Raw genomic sequence first — 17,695 nt, 5'->3', positions numbered from 1 at the left:
TAAGTTTAGCTGCAATCCTCTTGCCCTGTGCTGCAGCCACTCATTTTAAAAACAACTTAAGTTGTGCTGCTTCAAACACACACACACACACGCAAACACACAAAACAGGGTGATAAAATGATGCCGAGATGCATCCAGTTCAGAAAGTTGGGAGAGTGGTGTGTGTGGCAACCATGAGGGGTCTGAAAAGGATAAAGGACAACACTTGCCTCTTGGCTGTGGACAGAACATAGTGAAATACACACACACACACACACACACACACACACATGTGCTAGGCCCCCTTGAAGTCTGGATGGTCAATTCTTCTTGTAGCTTATAGTGGAAAAGCTTTGTAGCACGAGGGAGTCTTTTGTCAGGAGTATCCCAAGTTGAGAATATCATGTATTCAATCTGCTCAACACTCTTCTGCTTCTTATACAACCTTTAATTATTTATCTTAAGCGCCCTGCCTCTAATAAGACTTAGCATGTATATAGCACTCTCAAATGTTCAGATTGGTTCATATGCTTTATTTCTGATGTAATCCTTAGAACTCTGTAAAGAGGATCACTGTTATCCCCACATTTCAGAGAGTGGCTTACCTAAGAGTAAGAGACAGTGGCTTACCTAAAGGTAAGAGAGAGTGGCTTGCCTAAAGCCACCTGGCAAGTTCATGGAAGAAGTGAAATTTGAACCACTGACTTCCTGATTCATTGCTCGGTCATCTCTGCTGCCAAGTTTTCTGTTCAGGCTACTGCATGATTTCCACCATTCCTCAACCCCAGCCGCTCAACTGTCACATTGCCTGCCACCCACTTTCTCAGCTGAGGTGTTATGGAGTCTCCACCCTGGAATCTGACCCCATCATCACTCTTTGTATATCTCTGTCTCTGCCTTTTCACTCTTCCTCTCAAACTTAGTCCCAGTCCCCACCCCACTCATTGCTCAGTGTTGGTTCACACATGCATATTTATCACTTGAGGCCTGCGGTATCAGGTGATAACTTGCATGTGTGAGTGTGCCATCATAGATCAAGCATCACAAACAGAAACTTTATATGGCCTTGCATCAACTGAAACACAACATTTTCCAATTAGGATAATTAATACGTTCAGTTGTGAGCCAGCAAGGGCTGAGCAATCCACTGAAAAATCGGGCGATGTTCACACCTGTGTGAACAAGCCTTTATATTGTCCTACTGTAGGGAACATCTGCCAGTATTGTCTGCTGCGGCCTGTGTGGTTTTTGCTCCCTCAAAAATCAAAAGAGGATTAAGTGAGTTCTCTCTGGTTAGCATTCAGTAGCTGCAAAACCTATTTATCTGATCTGGATTGCAGAAGGGGAAAATTTTGCTGCTTAGCAATCCAATCACCCAGTACATTCTTTGCTCTTCTTTCTTGTATCTCCCTTCCCACAGGCCGGAGATTCTGGCGCTTGAGGAGACTGATGCAGCAACTCCTATGCCTTTATCATCCTCTGCCTCGGCCAGAGACTGCTGAGCAGGTGAGAAGCCAAGAGGACTCTCTTGTGCCTGATTAATTTTGGAAGGAGAGGCCTGATCGCTACTACAGCCTAAGACAGTAGCACTTATTGAGGTGAAAAAGGAAGAGCGACTAACAAAATTAGATATCTGAGTCCTCACTAGAGCTGAGTGGTTCAGGAGGGTGTGTGGGCACAAATCCATTTTTGAAATAGATGTCAACAAGTATGTAGGCCACAAGTCTTATTCCATCTGTCATGACAGTTGCAAAAATGGTAGCTTTTGGTGTGGCTAGAGTGTCAGGTCTCTCAGGGTTATCACTAGGGCTGTGTGGACTTTGCACTTGTGTGTGTGTGTGTGTGTGAACATTCTGTGACAAGCTAACACAAATCCTGCATGAAGGCAAGCCAGGAGGCGCCTGGTTGGCCTCTGTGGGAGCAGAATGCTGGACCAGATAGGCCTGTGCTCTGATCCAGCTCTGATCCAGCCCTTCTTACATTCTTAACGTCTGAAAGCCATAGAAATCAAATGCATTTGCATGTCTGTGTTATTTCTGCCTACCTTGCTAGGGAGGTACAGCCAGCTCAAGCTGTTCTGCAGAAGAACTGATTTCTGATCTTGCCTTCCCTAACTAGTTGTGTGCAAGGAGTGGGAGGGGAGGCAATTGTGTTTCCTCCCCGAGAGCTTTCTCCATTGCATCTTCTTTTGCTCCACTTACCTGTATGGAGCCAGAGAAAAGGAACAAAACCTCGTTTTCTCAAGGTGCTGGGACAGGAGAGTGAATTTTGCTCCTTATTTGGAAAGATTTCCCAGTTAGTCTGGAATTAGCCCCTGGAATTCTGCCATCCCAGACAGCCCTTTGTACTTCCTGTTTGGTTGGGCTATCCCTGGAGCTAAGTAACTATGCAGGGCATCAAAACCCTCTCCAACCCCAACCCAACCGAGATTCACCAGACATTCTCCACACATTTTCAGGCTTCTGTTTGCAGCTACAAGGGACAGATTTTTAATTTTTTTTAAGTGAAAACTTAGATGTTCAAAAAGCTTGATTCTGTGCCCCATACAAAATTATGTGCTTCTACTACCCTTGTGCAGGATCCCACAATACACATGGTCCTGGATACAACTGAGGCTTCTCAGGGAAGAGACAGTATTTCTTCTGTCCTGAGAATCTGATGTAGACTTTAAGGCTTGATCTCTTTGTCCTGAGCTTCAGTATTTTCTGTTTCCCTCAGGAGTCAGCAGAGGTTGAAGACCCAATGAAACCAGAGGAGGTACGTTTGGAAGCACAGTCAGGAGACAGGGGTGGAGGTTGCTGGCGAGGTTGCCATTCCAAATCAATTCTTTGTCATGAGATTTGATGGAACAATCATGAGATTATTTTTAAAACAAATCACAAGATTTATTTTTATACCTTCTGTGCCACAAGAAATGATACTGCTATTGAAAACTATCCTCTTTTTCCTGAAAATAATGTTGTTGATTATATATATTACTGTCAATTTATGCTTTGCAGAGCAATGAACAAGAACACAGCTCTCTGCCCCAAGGAATCTAAAGTTTAATGTGTGAGGGAGGAAGATGGAGGTGAGGGGACAAGGGGGAAGGATAGGCATTCTGTTCAGCTACATATACGTAGGCTTAGATTCATAGGAGTTGAAGAGGTTAAATCAAAGTCTTCATGAAAAAGAGGTGTGACGATGGATCTAAAATGAGAGAAAGATGTTCTGAGAAGAGTTTTGAAGGAAGCATAAGGGGCAGCAAGGGAGAAAGGGTAGAATTGTGATGCTCACACTGAAAGAAAGAGGGCAAGTGGAACCTAATCTAGGGGGGGCGTGGAATCTACATGGTGACGATTTCTGAAGTGTTCTGTGGTTATATCCGGATTTTCATGAAATCGCTTTAGTCCGTCAGTGGCACAGGAAGCAAGAAATGCGGAATATACACTACCTAAACCCCCGCTTTCACAGGTCACATAGCACTTGAGACCACCGTACTTTGGGTTTGGGTGGACGGAGTCCAGCAAGTAGAACTGAACATCATCAACTTTATAGGTGCTGCTCAGCCAATGAGAGAGGCCTGTTCCCTGCCCGTGTCCATGCTCCCCTGCTCAGGGACGTTTAATGGAAGCACTGAATTAAGCCCCTATCGCTTACCCCACACCTCTCCCCTCTCGCCCACCATTTGGATATTGTGAAAGGTTAAAAGAGCACTACTGCGATATTGTGAATGGTTAAAACAGCGTGGCTACAGATTGTGAATGGGTAAAGCAGGGCCCCTGTTAGAAATGGCTCCAAGCTGTAGCACTCCCAGGGCGCTAGAACATGAGTCTTAAAGAGTTGTGGGAACCTGTTAGGAATGGTCCAAGGAAGGTAAAGCATACATGATCCATGGGATAGAGGTGGCATTTGGCGTCTGGGGTGTGTGCAAACTATGTACATCAACCCCTATTTTCCTGTGTCAGATAGAAGCTTGGGAGCAGGAGGAGTTAGAGAAAGAGGTGTGTTTCGACAGCTGCCGCATAGATCCTTCCCCCTTTCAACTGGTGGAGAGGACATCCTTGCACAAGGTGGGTGCTCTCACTTTCCATTTCCCCCCACACTCCTCTGCCAGCCTATTTCTGCTCTCGCTTTCCAGTCCTGTGTTCTTTTTATGTCTCTTGGTCAAGATTGTATACCATAGTCACTAAGCCAGGAGTTGCTGAGACTGGATTTACTTTGCTTCCTTTTCACATTTGCAAGAGACGTACAGCCAGAGACTGAGCTCTCAGCCCCTCCTTTTCTAAGACCTATGATTTTCACACACACACACACACACACACACACACACACCCTTGTGCTCTTGCCTCCTTGCCACCTCAATTCTCCTGCCTTTCCATTTCTTCTGGAGCATACAACATCCCCTGACCATAAGCTGGGCCTGCACAACTTACGATCCACCAAGTGGAACATGGCTGGTATTGTGGCCTGCCAGGTGCTTGAGTATTCTTCCCCTCCCTAGTTTTACAGTTTCAGGCAAGCAGCAGAAACAGGTGGTTTGTTGAAACCTTGGTGGGCTGCCAAGCATCCCTGGTAGGCTGTGTTCACAAGTTGTGAACCCTAACCCTAAGCCCTCTGCAAGGCTTTTCCCTAGTTCCTTCCTGTCTCCTTCTCTTCTCTCCTTTCCCCACCAGACCTTGCTGCTATGACAAACATGGATCTTCCTGCCACCCATCACTTCTCTGCCAATTGCCCCTCAAAATGCTGCTTTGCAGAGCAAACACAGCAGCTAGCATTTCAAACATGAGGTGGCTATGAAAGCTGTAGCTCCAGCCTTATGAAGTGCACGCTGGTGTACATGAATATATATATTTTAATATAAAGAGAGACTACGTTCCATCATTAGCAACTGATTTCGATATTTTGTTTCTGATTAGGACTTGATTTTCAAATCTTAGTGTCACGCAAGGAAGCATCCCTAAATTTATCCTATTAGCACCACATGTCTCCTAACAAACCAGCATTTCTTTAGAAAAATGTATGTGGTTAAGTGACATAATTTCTGTACAGAGAGTTAACTATAGGAGGAGGCAGCCCAGCCATGCCTGGCAGCTGCTGTTATGTCTACAGAGCGACGGGTGCAGGAGTTGTTGAGCAGGTCATTCTGACTAGCTTATCCTTAGTGTGGTGCAGCCCCACTATCACTCAAGGTGGTGCAGATCACAGTATGACACATCAGTAAATGTAGGGTTCAGCACAGCTGCTGACTAGGATGGCAATGTTTAGTTGATTAACCAATTCACAATCTTTAAATCAATTAAAAAGTGTCCTTCAGTGATCAGGTAGCAGGTTTTAAAAATTTTAATATAAGTACATACAAACACTGTGGGTGGTGGACTCCAGCACGGTAGAACCATCACCCCTACCTCCCTGGCGCAAAAGAGGGTATGCCGCAGCCTGTTCTAAGATGATGCCTGCTAAGACATATGCAGGCAGCATCAAAACCCAAAGATTTACAGTGCAATCCCCTGAACGTGTACTCAGAAATAAGCCCCATGGAGTTCATTGGGGCTTAAGTCTGGATAAGTGCACACAGGAGCCCAGTATTAATCAACTCAAACTCATACAATTAACTAAGATTTATTTCATCAGATGACAGCCATATATATGACCCACCAAGTAGAACACAACCCACCACCCTCCTGCTTTTGCTGCCTGCACCTAGCAGGTTGTCAAGCACCTAGCGGGCCTGTACATGGTGATGGGCTGGGTTTAGCCTGATGGGTCACAAGTGATGCAGAGCTGGTCACATTTATTCAAAGAAAATAAGGTATTATTCATTTTCAATAGTCATATTTATGATGCATTGCTGCATTACTTAATAGCAGTTGACTTGCTGCAATTGGTTCTTAATAGCAGCAAAACATTACATTGCGTGAGGTAGGTGGAATCCCTATAACTAATTATTCAAGCCCAAGACATGAAGATTTCATGCCTTGGTTTTGCACTAGGTTTCCTCTTCTTGGCTTGAGTGCAGCAAAACCCACCACAAGCCTGATTCAGATTCTCCGTGAGTCTGCAATGATCATGCTGTTCTCTTTTCTCACTGGTGGAAACTACCTTGTCCTCCCACCCATAGACGCATACCTTGTTCTCACTGCTGGGACTCAGCCACGCCTATGTAACCAGCATGGGGAAGCTGAGAGGCGTGATTGCACTGGAAGAGGTACGTGAGGTCTTGCCACTTTTGCATTTCTTTTATTAGACTCAGATATTCAATGCTTTGCCTGAAAGAGCATTTTGGCAAGTTGAATCTCGCCTAGAGGAGTAAAAATTGCAGGTTTTCCACCCCTTTCTTTCCAGAAAGTTGAAAGAGGTGTGAGAGATATAGTGCTGCACTTTGTGTACACACACATTTCTTTTATCCCATTGTTGCCCTTGGCCATATAGGTCTTGCAGGATTTTGAAACAGTGCAGAAACCTGCAAACCCTGTTCAACAGAGCAGAAAGTGGGATGTGTCTTTATATCACAAGCAGTAATCCCTCTTTCAACACCCTTCAACACTCTGAAAAAAACATCTTTAGTCTATTCCTGCTTCCAGCAATTATGAAGCCTGACTGGACTGGCGTTCAAGACGAGGCTAGGCAGCCATCTGTCGGGGATGCTCTGACTTGGATTCCTGCACTGAGCAGGGGGTTGGACTCAATGGCCTTGTAGGCCCTGTCCAACCCTACTATTCTATGACTCTATGACTGGGTCTGCCCTTTCATGAGAGAAATTAGTGGGCAGATTATTGACTGGGGCATATTTATACTACAAACTTGCTAGGGATGGACGAAAGTCCCTTACTTGGTCCCGCAGCTTTTTTCGGGGGGGGGGGAGGCACTCCGGTTCTCCCCCCGAAATTCTTGGTGGGTGGGGAGGCGCCCCGCCCCTCCTGGCCGAAATTCTGGCTGGGGGGGAGGCGCCCCATCCCTCCCCGCCGAAATTCTGACCGGGGGGGAGTGTCCCGTCTCCCCGGCCGCGAAAGAAAAAAGTAAAGTGTAAAAAAAAAAAGCGATAGGCTACGTAAAGATTTACGTAGCCTATCACGGCTAGATTTTCAAAGTTAGCCGTGATAGGCTACATAAATCTTTACGTAGCCTATCACGGCTGACTGGGAAAAAAAAGCGCGTACGCAAAAGCGCGTACCATTTGCGTTCCTCATTTGGGCATGGGTAGTCTATGTAAAGATTTATGTAGACTACGGCGAAAATAAGGGCAATGCTATTTGCGTTGCCCTTATTTTTGCTGTAGTCTATGTAAATCTTTACGTAGACTACCCATGCCCAAATAAGGAACGCAAATGGCGGCGCCCATGGGCACCGTCATTTGCGTACGCGCTTTTTTTTTTTTTTTCAAAGTCAGCCGTGATAGGCTACGTAAATCTTTACATAGCCTATCACGTGTTTTTTTTTTTTTTTACACTTTACTTGGAAATGGCGGTGGCGGCAGCCGGTTGGAAGACCGGCCGCCGCCACCGAACCGCCGCTGGGACCCGCTGCCACGAGGGACATTTGCATGAGGTAAGTCCCCTCCCGGGGGGGGCAGGGGGTGTTGGAGAATTTGCCCACCAATTTCAGGGGGCTGAATGCGTTGGCATTCGGCCTCCCGGAGATTCGTGGAAAAATTCTCCGACATCCCTAAAACTTGCATTGGTTTTTATACCAGTTTAACTCCCCACCCCCCACTCCCAAGAATCATAGGAGCTGTAGCTTAGTGAGGGTGTTGAGAATTCTTTAGTACAGATTGCAGGCTCCTCCCAGGACTGTTGTTTGTAGGAGTGACTAAGATTCAAGAGCATTTCCATAGAGATGCCACAAATGGAAAGTCTGCATGCTTTGCATGGATATTGCATGATGGTTTGACTCAAGATGGATTCATTTAGGCATTTTTCCCTTCAGAAAGGACAAAATTTACATGGGCAGGAGCACAGTGAATGTTGTGGTGGACCTTCTCCTGAAGCTTGGGGGTGGGGGGACCTGATTATCTCCTCTGTTAATTTCCTGTCTCTAAAACTCTCAGCTCCAGAAAGCTATTGAGGGCTCCACACGCTCTGGTGTCCACCTTCGTCCTCCCCTTGCGAGCTTCCGTGACACCACCCAGACCTCAAGCAACAAGGAGCAGGCCAAATGGGCCGCACAGATGTGGCGCACCCAGAACAACAATGCCACATCTGGGGGAACCATGGTGGACTCAAGGACAGAGAGCTCAGTGGCCCCTAGTTCTCCTTTCCCACAACCACCTCCCATCCCCAATGAAGGGAAAGGGATACGCTTACGCTCCACCTCAGCTGCTGACATGGAACTGGAGGAAATGGAGCTTTCTGGCCCAGCTGCTGAGAACATCTCCGACATTCTCAGTGACCTCAACCTGCACTCCACAGACCTGGATGAGGACGATGACGACGATGATGTGCTCCTATAATTGTTTGGAGGAAGGGCCCTTCTCATCCTTTCACCAAGCTACACCTGCCACACGTGCACTCCCAGGAGAGGCCTGTAGCCTCCCTCTCTGGCACGACGGGATGGTTATCCAAGGTGGGGGGCCTTGGCTAAGCTGAGTGGCTTTTCCTTCTGCCATTCTGAGTGGGTGGGGTATATGGGAGACAAGTGAGCTGGAGAAACCTGGGCTTATATCCTCTGGTCCTGCCTCCTTTGACAATAATGTTGTGTGTGTGTGTGGGGGGGGCATTTCATAGGCCCCCATCATCTGTGGGGAGATGTTCATGACAGACTGTTCAGCAATTTTCCTTCAGATAAAGCTGACTCCTTCCTCCTTCGCCGCCCTTCCCCTGTCCCCATCAGCATGTCATGGCCATCACAATTTTCCTTACCTTGTTTGATGAAACATTCAACTGGAGAGGAGGGCAATGAAGGACTTAACCCAGGCTCTTTCCAGCTGTAGAGAGAATTCAGCTCAGTTTGTGAACAGGTCCAGAATGAGAAAACAACTGCTTCATATATAGTTCTTCAGTTTTGCAGTGCCCTTCCCTTCAGCCTAATCCTCCCTCTGTGCTCCAGGTGTGAAATTGCCTCTCACAAGCCCCTCTCAACTTGCAGTTTGGCCTTAAGCTAGACGTTCTTTCTGCCACCTTCCAGACCCTTTGTTGTCCTACATTCCCACCTAGACATCTCACTCATTCTGAAAGCTTCCAATAAGGTGTGTTGTTGGGGTAACAAAAATCAGAAGCAAGGTGAATTCTGTATTGCGGGTAGTATATATGCACCACCCATTGCAGAAAAATGAGGTATACTTGTTTCATCTATATCATTTGATCTGTATATATCTAGGAGATAGCCAGGACTCCTGAGAAGTGAAAACTGAACAGAGTGAAGACTCAGTGCCCTTGCCCCATGAACGTAGAGCAGCCATGGCTGCTTTTGCAGAGCCCTTTTAAAAATCTAAAATCCTGCTGGTTAGCTGCTTGGTGATAAGGGGAGTTATTCCAGCCCCATGAACAGGTAACAGGTGTCCCCCCGCCCTCTGGAGCAGACAGAGAAACCCCATGCACAGTGCATAGTTGCATATGTAGTTTCCCACCCAGCTAAGGCGCTGCATCCAGAAGCCTTCTGTGGTACACATAGTGCCTCTAGATGGATCAGGATGATTGTTTATCTGAAAGCTGTGAGCAAAATAGAACCAGAAGGGGTATGTCTGTGAAGTTATCTGATCACTGATGATGCAAAAGTTTGAGTAAGGCTGTATACATGTCACCAAGGTCTTAAATGTTAATGTTTTACTGTCTTTATAATCACTTAATGGAAATTTCTGTAAAGCACTTGTCTTAAATATAAGAAATCCTGGGAAGAAACAGGTGTGGTGACAGGTGGCGCAGGGAAACAAAGAGAAGCTGCTGTTTCTAAGGGCACATCATTTTACAAATGTATGTAGGATTTATACCAGTTAAATAGCCATGGCTCCCCTCCCCTCCAATGAGGGTCTTAACGTTATGTTAGAAATAACTTATCACCCTCCAACACAGGCATGGGCAACTTGTAGGCCAAAATGCTTTGAAGGGCCACAACTACCACCAGCTCTAGCCAGGATAGCCAATGTGGGCCACAAGTTGCCCAGTCTTGCCCTGGAGTATCCAAAACACAGCAGGGTCCCTGCCCTTGACTTAGTCTTCACAACTGTAAAGCCATACTGGTGTCTCCCAATCCTGCGCTGTCACTCCCTTGCTATTCAAGCCCACGTGTCTTGACTCACACTTGGGACAAATATCTCAGTTATTTGAGCTGCTGCTCCTGAGCAACATCCAGCCCGCCAAATGGAGAAGAGAGTGTATATTTCTTTTTTGGCTCATGCAGGTAAATACCACTTGAAGGAGCAAAGAGCCTGCCCTGCTACCTTGGCCTTGCCTGTGTGAAAATAAAATGCAGTGCTTACAGTCTTCAAAATTCTCCAACCCTTTTTGGACTGAGCTTCACAGAGAAATAAAAATGAAACTATTCTAAGCAGAAATAACCAGGACAAAAGCAGGATCGTATATTTGTAGAGGACATTGCAAAGAACCTTTGTGAGTACGCTCAGGTTATGGAAGTTTCCTTGGGCTCAGCAATGCCACCTTTGGGGCGGGTCTGGGCACCTGCTCTTTCAACAGCTGCAGGACAGTCAGAAATCTGACAAATGGCGCTTTTCCCATCACTGCATCCCAGTGGTGGGGGAAAATTTCATCTACTGCATTTCTGTCAGGCAGTGAGTAGGAGAAAGGTGACAATCCTGCTTGTGTTGGGTATGGCTGATGCTTTAGTTTTACACAAGGTATGTGGAAAAAGGTACTCCTGAAGCCTCATCAGAACCATGTTGGACAGAGTTTTTGTTTTGCTTGGCCACCTTCACTTACGTAGTTCTGCTCTTAAGGGTATCACATCAGTTCTTGACTAGCTTCTGGCAACTGCATGTGCTAAATCAGCACATTAAATGCTAGACAAACCCCCCATGTGGCTATGCCCAAGATATATTAATGGCAGATCAGCTGCTTCTACACATGGTTCAATCACCCTTTATACCACTGTTTAGGGCACAATCCTATGCATGTTTAGACAGAAAAAAGTCCTACAACTCCCAGCATTCCCCAGCCAGCATGGGGATGGCTGGGGAATACTGGGATTTGTAGGACTTTTTTCTGTCTAAACATGCATAGGATTGCACCCTTAGGGCATAATCCTGAGTAGATAGGCAGCTGCCTCCAACCTTGGAGATGACCGCCTATCCAAAGCAAGGTAGGAGAGCACGGGGGGATCGTTCCCTCCATGCCTCTCCTGCCTTGCTCTTTTTCGCTAGACAGCAGCGGGGGGGCTGGCTAGGAGAGGAAGCTGCCAGTACGACACATAGGATGTGTCGTATGCGCAGCTCCGCTCTCCCCGCCCCAGAACGCCCCCAGCCCCAGCCCCTTTCAGTCACTCCGCGCTCGTCTTCTGAATGTGGAGGACGGGGCTTCTCTGCACTGCCTCGGAGGCAGTGCGGACGAGGGGGGAGATCAGTTCTCCAGGAACCAACCTCGGAGTGCGGGCTCTGAGGTCGGTTCCTGGAATAGACCATATCCTATGGCCCACTAGACAGTGTCTAGCAGCCATAGGATTGCTCTCTCACTGTAGTTAAAAGATGCATGCATGGGTGTGGGGATTCTGATATTAATGTTTATGAATACATCACCAAAGGGGTACTGGTTTTTCAGAATTCATTAACCTGGATATTTTTAAAAAATGTGATTAGACATTTCTGTACCGTAGGCGGATTTCAAAATCTCTGCCATCCCCCTTCCTCTTCCCATTTTTGAACAAAAATGGAGAGGTCTGATATAGAACATCACATTTTGGTTCTGTCACTTCAACACTCTGAAAAGCCTATCACTTAAAACGTGGAGGTGGGAAGGCAAGCAGTGCCTCTTCCTTCCAAGCAATAAACAGCATAGTCAGTCAAAGGTACAATTTTTCTTCTGGAGCCAGTGCTGTCTGTCCCACCCTCCAAGCTGTGGCATATGTGCCTATACCTCTTGCTCTGTCCTAAGTATTCTGCAAATTCACCCTTGGGTGCAATGTTCTCATTGATATGGTAGACCTGTGCCTGGGCTGAACCACTTCAGACTGCAGATTACATGACTGAATACTCCTCCATACAAAAAATAAATCCTTGCACATAGAAAAATGGATATCAGGCAGGTTTCTGACATGTCATCTGTATATCGGAAGATTTTTTTTTTTAAAACTGAGAAGCATTCAGTTCTATCAGCCCCAAACTGCAGTCTGAAGTGGTACAATCCAGAAACCAATTTAATAGCACAGTGAGAATTAGGACAGCATCTCAAATGTTCCATGGGATGTCTGAGGGCCTTATGAGGCTCCAATTCATTCGATTTAGAAGCTAAGACAAATTCACAGGCAATTGCATATGGTATGCATACACCCACATAGCCTCTCCTTTCTTTGCACTTGGGGGATATCAATAGTTTTGGATTTGCCCAGCTATATTGATGCACTCCATTTAAAATAAAGGGCAGCTCACAAAATTCATTAAATATTGCCAAAACATACATCCAAGTTACAGTAATGCATAGAAAATATATTTGTTAATACATACAGTGCAAGAAACCCATTCAGTTAATACAGTGACTTCACTCGCACCTTTTAATTTTAAAGAACCGACAATGGCCTAGTTCTCACGGAGGTGGTAAAACCCATGTCTGGCTTGTACCACTTCAGAGAGCAGGTGGGGAGTTATATGACTAAATGCGCCTCCATCTAGAAAATTAGAATGTAATGGAGAAGGCTATATTAGAACCTTTTTTTCCTGTCACCTAGTTTTCCATGTGGAGGGAATTATTTTGCACTGAGAACCATGCGGTCATGCGAGCCCCTACCTGCAGTCTGAAGTACTACAGCCCAGATACTGGCTGACAAGCCAGCTAGGCCTTATTTATGAAGCGGTAGGTTTTAAGAAATTCTGTAGAAAGAACGTTGGGTATGTAACTTTTTTGTTTTTTGCTCTTACATTGTGTGTTAATACCTTTTCTACACACTGTATTAGTTTTGAGGGGCCTGGGCTGTAGACCTAAATTCTTGTCAGTTAAGCTAGTGTTTCTTTTGTTTGTTTTTAGACCATCTCAACACAGATGGTATTACTTAAATTGTCCCAGGACTCACGTAAGGTGCCCAGTACCTGCTAGTGTGTTCTTCAGGGAGTTGGTGGGATAAATTCTTCTGATACTTTCCACCATACATGTGAACAAGAATATTACCTTCACAGGCCTTGGTTAGGGGATGCAGCAGTATTGTATTCCTTGGAACTTCCTACTCCCTGCTGTCTTGCTCTTCATCTATTCAATGTTCCCTCAGAACAGACTCTTCTCTCCTGGATCATTCTCTGTTCCTTCTCAGACTCCCTTTCTTCCCCCTTCCCCAATGTTTCCTTGTGAATGTAATCGAAGTTCATTTTGAGCAGGAAGAAAGGAAGACACAAGTTTGATTGCCCAGGCAAGGAGCTCCATTGCCAAAGGGCTGCAACCGGTCGACCTTTCACTGGTATCAGGTAGCATCTGGGCATTATCTCCATGGAGGGAAATGAGTGGGTGCAGGGGGAAGGAAGAAGCCATTTCCCCCCTTAACTTGTTGTTAACTTGCATTTAAGATTAAAGAACACTGAAAGAATGATTTTTATCTTATTTTAAAGTACACAATCACCTTGCTAATGATGCTACATTTTTCAGCTATATCTGATGCACAGATATACTCAAAGGCCCAAAATACATTGGTATAAACATGTTTGCTGCCACAAATGGCAGCCGTGCATCTATTTCCCAACCTTCCGCTCTATAAAATCTGGTAGACTTTAGCTCAGATTATACCAACACTTCATTCTAGGTTCACCACCAAGGAATTGGCGGCTGCTGGCAGGGAAGTGTGGAATGTTGTGACATCACAACATGAGGCAAGTTCTAAAGACATTATGCAGGAGGAGTGGAGGCCTAGATGCATGGCTGCCATTTCAGGAGCAACCGGGTATTTACAGTAATGTTTGACCCCAAGCTGCCTACTGTTCTGCAACTCAAAAAGGTAGTACCACGTACCAGATACTAACTGTGAAGGCTGCATTCACCACAGTGCCACTTCTAATCCAGTGGGGGAAAGTGATGTCTTTGCAAAATGATAATTGTGTGGAGGGAAATACCTTTGGTGCTTTTTCATCTCCATCCACATTTTCTTTTCACCTTTCACTGGGACTATTTAATGTTTTGATTTCCTTTTCAGAATATACAGTGCATCTGGTGAACCATCCCCATAGAAATAAAACACAATTCCACCAACCACAATGGCAAAACCACGTGCTGTTTAATAACAATATCTTCATGAGGTTCTTACATGCCCTTTCAGGCAATGCTCCCTCTTCCTCAGTGGCTTTTACCACAACCAGGCATGAAACGCCATATAATTTTTATATCTATATGTATAGTTACATATATATATATATAATTTATATATATGGTGTGTGTGTGTATATATATATATATATATATATATATGAGAGATATATTCTCATTAAGTCACATTATCAAAACATGCGCAGAATAACCAGCAAAAAAGTTTCAAGCAAAGATGTTTTGGAGCTGGAAGACCAAAGGCAAATCTGTTTTTGTCTATTAGGGTGCCCCTGGACAGAGAGGGTGAAAGGCTCAACATTACACACCCACTTCTTGTCCTGCTCTTTCCCCACTCTCTCTTTTCTCCCTGAAAAGTCACAGACCTCAATAAATGCCATCCTTTAAGGATGGGAAGAATCTAAGTTCTATCCCTTGTTCAGAAACTCAGAGCAAGAAAAGGTCTTAAGATTGGCCCCTCCTAGTAATCTCTTATGCAAAAGGAGTTTCATACATTTGGGGGGGGGGAACCTTAAGCCCTAGATGTTTGATTACTTTTAAACGTGCTTTAATACTCCAGTCTCCACTGCTCCCTTATACACAGCCCCTGTATCTGCAGTACCCCTCAGACCCACCCACCCCTAAAAGAGCTTTTTAAAAAGTCCTGTTTGTTTCAAAATTATTTTTGAGGCCCATTTTGTAGCTTGGAGAACCCCAAGGATTCTTCAGCAATTCCACCACTTCATGCACAGCACCAAATGAACCAGAGAAATAGTAACGAATACTAGCTTATATTCACAAAATTGTTTCTGCCTCTCATACAGTATGGTTCCTGGAAACAACAGAAGGAAGCAGAGTAAATTAATACCCAAGACTCCATGACTGCCTAAATTGACTTTGGGACAAAACCCAGATGTGGGTGGTTATAACTGTTAGAGAAAGAGAAGTGGGAAATTATTTCTGGAAAGGACAAGATGTCAAAAGAAATGGGATACAGATAAGCCTGGCCTGGAACATATGGAAAGAAAGCGACACTGATTTCAGGGAATATCTAGAATGAACTCTGAGATCTACTTTACCACTGACACGATCAACTTCATTAGAGGCTGTGCGAGTTCAGGCTGCAATTGGGGGCTCACATGATTTGAATGTATACCAACAAAACTTGCATACAGAAAACTAACATGTTGGGAGGCTAGACTAGAACACTTCCCCACCTCCAGCCCCACATCTAGTGTTCTGTGTGCAGGGAATTGTTTTATATGGAGGAGCACTCAAATGGGCCCCCACCTAAAGTAGTACAGCCCAATTCCAGGCTTACCAGTCAGTGAAAACTAGGCCAGAGGGTCTTAAGTACACTTGACAGCAGCAGTTCCCATGTGGTAGAATGTGGGTTGCCACCCAATTCATATAAAGCCGGGGGGGGGGGGGGGAACGACGACGACAACAACAACAAAGTTGAAAAGCAGCACCCAGCCAAGAGAACTAAACTGTTCCACTGCTGCTTCCCCCCCACACACACAGCTGCTCCAACCTGTCATTTTTCTCCTTCTGAAGCTCCAAGGTAAACACAAGGAGAAAACAGCTGGGGGAAACCAGTTGCTTTCCTACTTTAACCCCTCCCCCCATGGCTTGATTTGAACTTGGCACACACATGGATTGTGTCACCATCAAGCGTAGATAGCTCCTGCAGAGATTGAAAGTGTGGTTTTCTACTACTGAGCTCTTAATGTATAGACACAATAGTACCCCCACTCCTGCACTGTTCTCATATACAATAGACAGACAGATAAAAAGCTCTCATTAGAGCACTTTGTAAGACAACAGCAAAGCCTCTGATGCCATTGCTGATTTGATGGAAAACTGGTGCAGCGAATCACTTCATTTTAGCAGCTGAATCACCCACATCCATCTGCTCTTGCTATGTACTTGTTGCGCAGCTACAAAGCTTCTAAATGAGGGCATGAGGTCACCCACAGGACCTGGCTGAGGGGCTGAATTTGGTCTTATGAAAATAACCAAAGAAAGAATGATAAATTGGCAGCACAGCCCTATACATGTCTACTGAAAGGTAAGGCTGATTGAGTTTAATGGAGCTTATTCTAAGGTAAGTGGATTTTCCTCAGGGTGAAATAGTTCCCAGTCATGTGTATGGGCAACAGTAGCTATTTGTATAACACCTGTTTCTCTTGCCTTACAGAGGTGCCCCAACTCCTATGGGAAACGTCTTTCACTAACTGGGCCAATCCAAGTTATTTTGGTTCCTGAACTGGAAAAGTCCAAGTCCCACTAATTTGACATTGGGCACTAGAATGGCATACAAGCTGCATTGAAATGGACAGGAACTATTGTGCTCTTGTGTGGTGTTGGTTTATTTTTAATGGTGCTTGTGCAGGAAAACGTCCCAGTTTTTAATAACCACCACGATCAGCTGCTTGGTATGGAGGAGTAATGAGTGGGAAACTAAATCCAAGACCCCACCTGTCCTGAACAGCCAGTTGGCATTATTAGCAATTCTGGACAGTCAGTGCTAGTAGTGGGAGAAAAAAGAAAGTGGGGATGATTTCATTTTAAACAGGGCAATTGAAAAGCAGGGTGTTTTTAGTCCCACCCAAAAAGAGGTGGGATGGTATCCCACCTCACTTCAAGCCTGTAGACAGGGTGAAATGCATGCAGCCTGGCAGGTGGATCAAGGGAGGAAACACATCCCACTGATTTGTGCTCCTTATTACTGATCCAGCAAACACTTGGAAGTCTACTACATCAGAGCTACCCTTCTGAATATATTGAAGATAAAGTTGCCTAGATGAAAGTGTGAGATGTCTCTGTATCAGCCATTTCCTAGTCTGTCAGTCAGACATGGCAATTGCCATAGGATTGTTCTGCTTTATCTGTGAGTGAGCTGCCAAAGAAACTAGAAAAACGTTGTGGGTGAGAGAATGCCCTACGAGCTGAGAAGACCTGGGGCCACATCTCACCTCAGCCACTCAGTGTAGACAGTACTGAGCTCAGTGGACCAGTGGTCTGGCTTCCTGTGTTCAATGCCACTTAGGGAAGCCACTATTCTCCCAGCCTTGCCCCCCCCCCCCATTGTGAAATCAGGATGGTACATACTGGCCTACCTTGCAGGTTTGTCATAATGGCTATAAGGATGCTCTCTCCCTAGAGATCACTGGAAGCTGGTGGCACCGATGTCAGTGGGGTGGTGAATCCACTCTAGGTTTCAGTCAGGACTAAAGGAGCTATCCAAGGTGTGAAGCACCTTCCTTTATTCCAGTCTGCATTTGGTACTTTAAAATAATTAGCTGCCGCTTTGTGTGGGCCCATGTTTAATTGTAGTGGTTCATGTTTCTGTA

At 45.4% G+C, this 17,695-nt stretch overlaps 1 protein-coding gene across 1 annotated transcript in view; it reads left to right on the top strand.

The window, feature by feature from the left end:
* CLCN1 (chloride voltage-gated channel 1) overlaps window positions 1–10,378 on the top strand; it is an 81,062-nt gene extending 70,684 nt beyond the window's left edge. Inside the window, exons 23-27 of the mRNA XM_084829690.1 lie at window positions 1,400–1,485; window positions 2,698–2,736; window positions 3,927–4,031; window positions 6,080–6,166; window positions 8,006–10,378. Of these exons, the coding sequence (XP_084685816.1) occupies window positions 1,400–1,485; window positions 2,698–2,736; window positions 3,927–4,031; window positions 6,080–6,166; window positions 8,006–8,407 (719 nt within the window). The 3' untranslated portion in view covers window positions 8,408–10,378. The remainder of the gene's footprint in view (window positions 1–1,399; window positions 1,486–2,697; window positions 2,737–3,926; window positions 4,032–6,079; window positions 6,167–8,005) is intronic.
* The last annotated feature ends 7,317 nt before the right edge of the window (window positions 10,379–17,695 follow it).

The sequence above is a fragment of the Heloderma suspectum genome, chromosome 2, assembly GCF_057233095.1.
Source record: "Heloderma suspectum isolate Gila_16-S chromosome 2, 16-S_ref, whole genome shotgun sequence".
Classification (NCBI taxonomy): domain Eukaryota; kingdom Metazoa; phylum Chordata; class Lepidosauria; order Squamata; family Helodermatidae; genus Heloderma; species Heloderma suspectum.
This window is presented reverse-complemented; position numbering and strand designations above follow the sequence as displayed.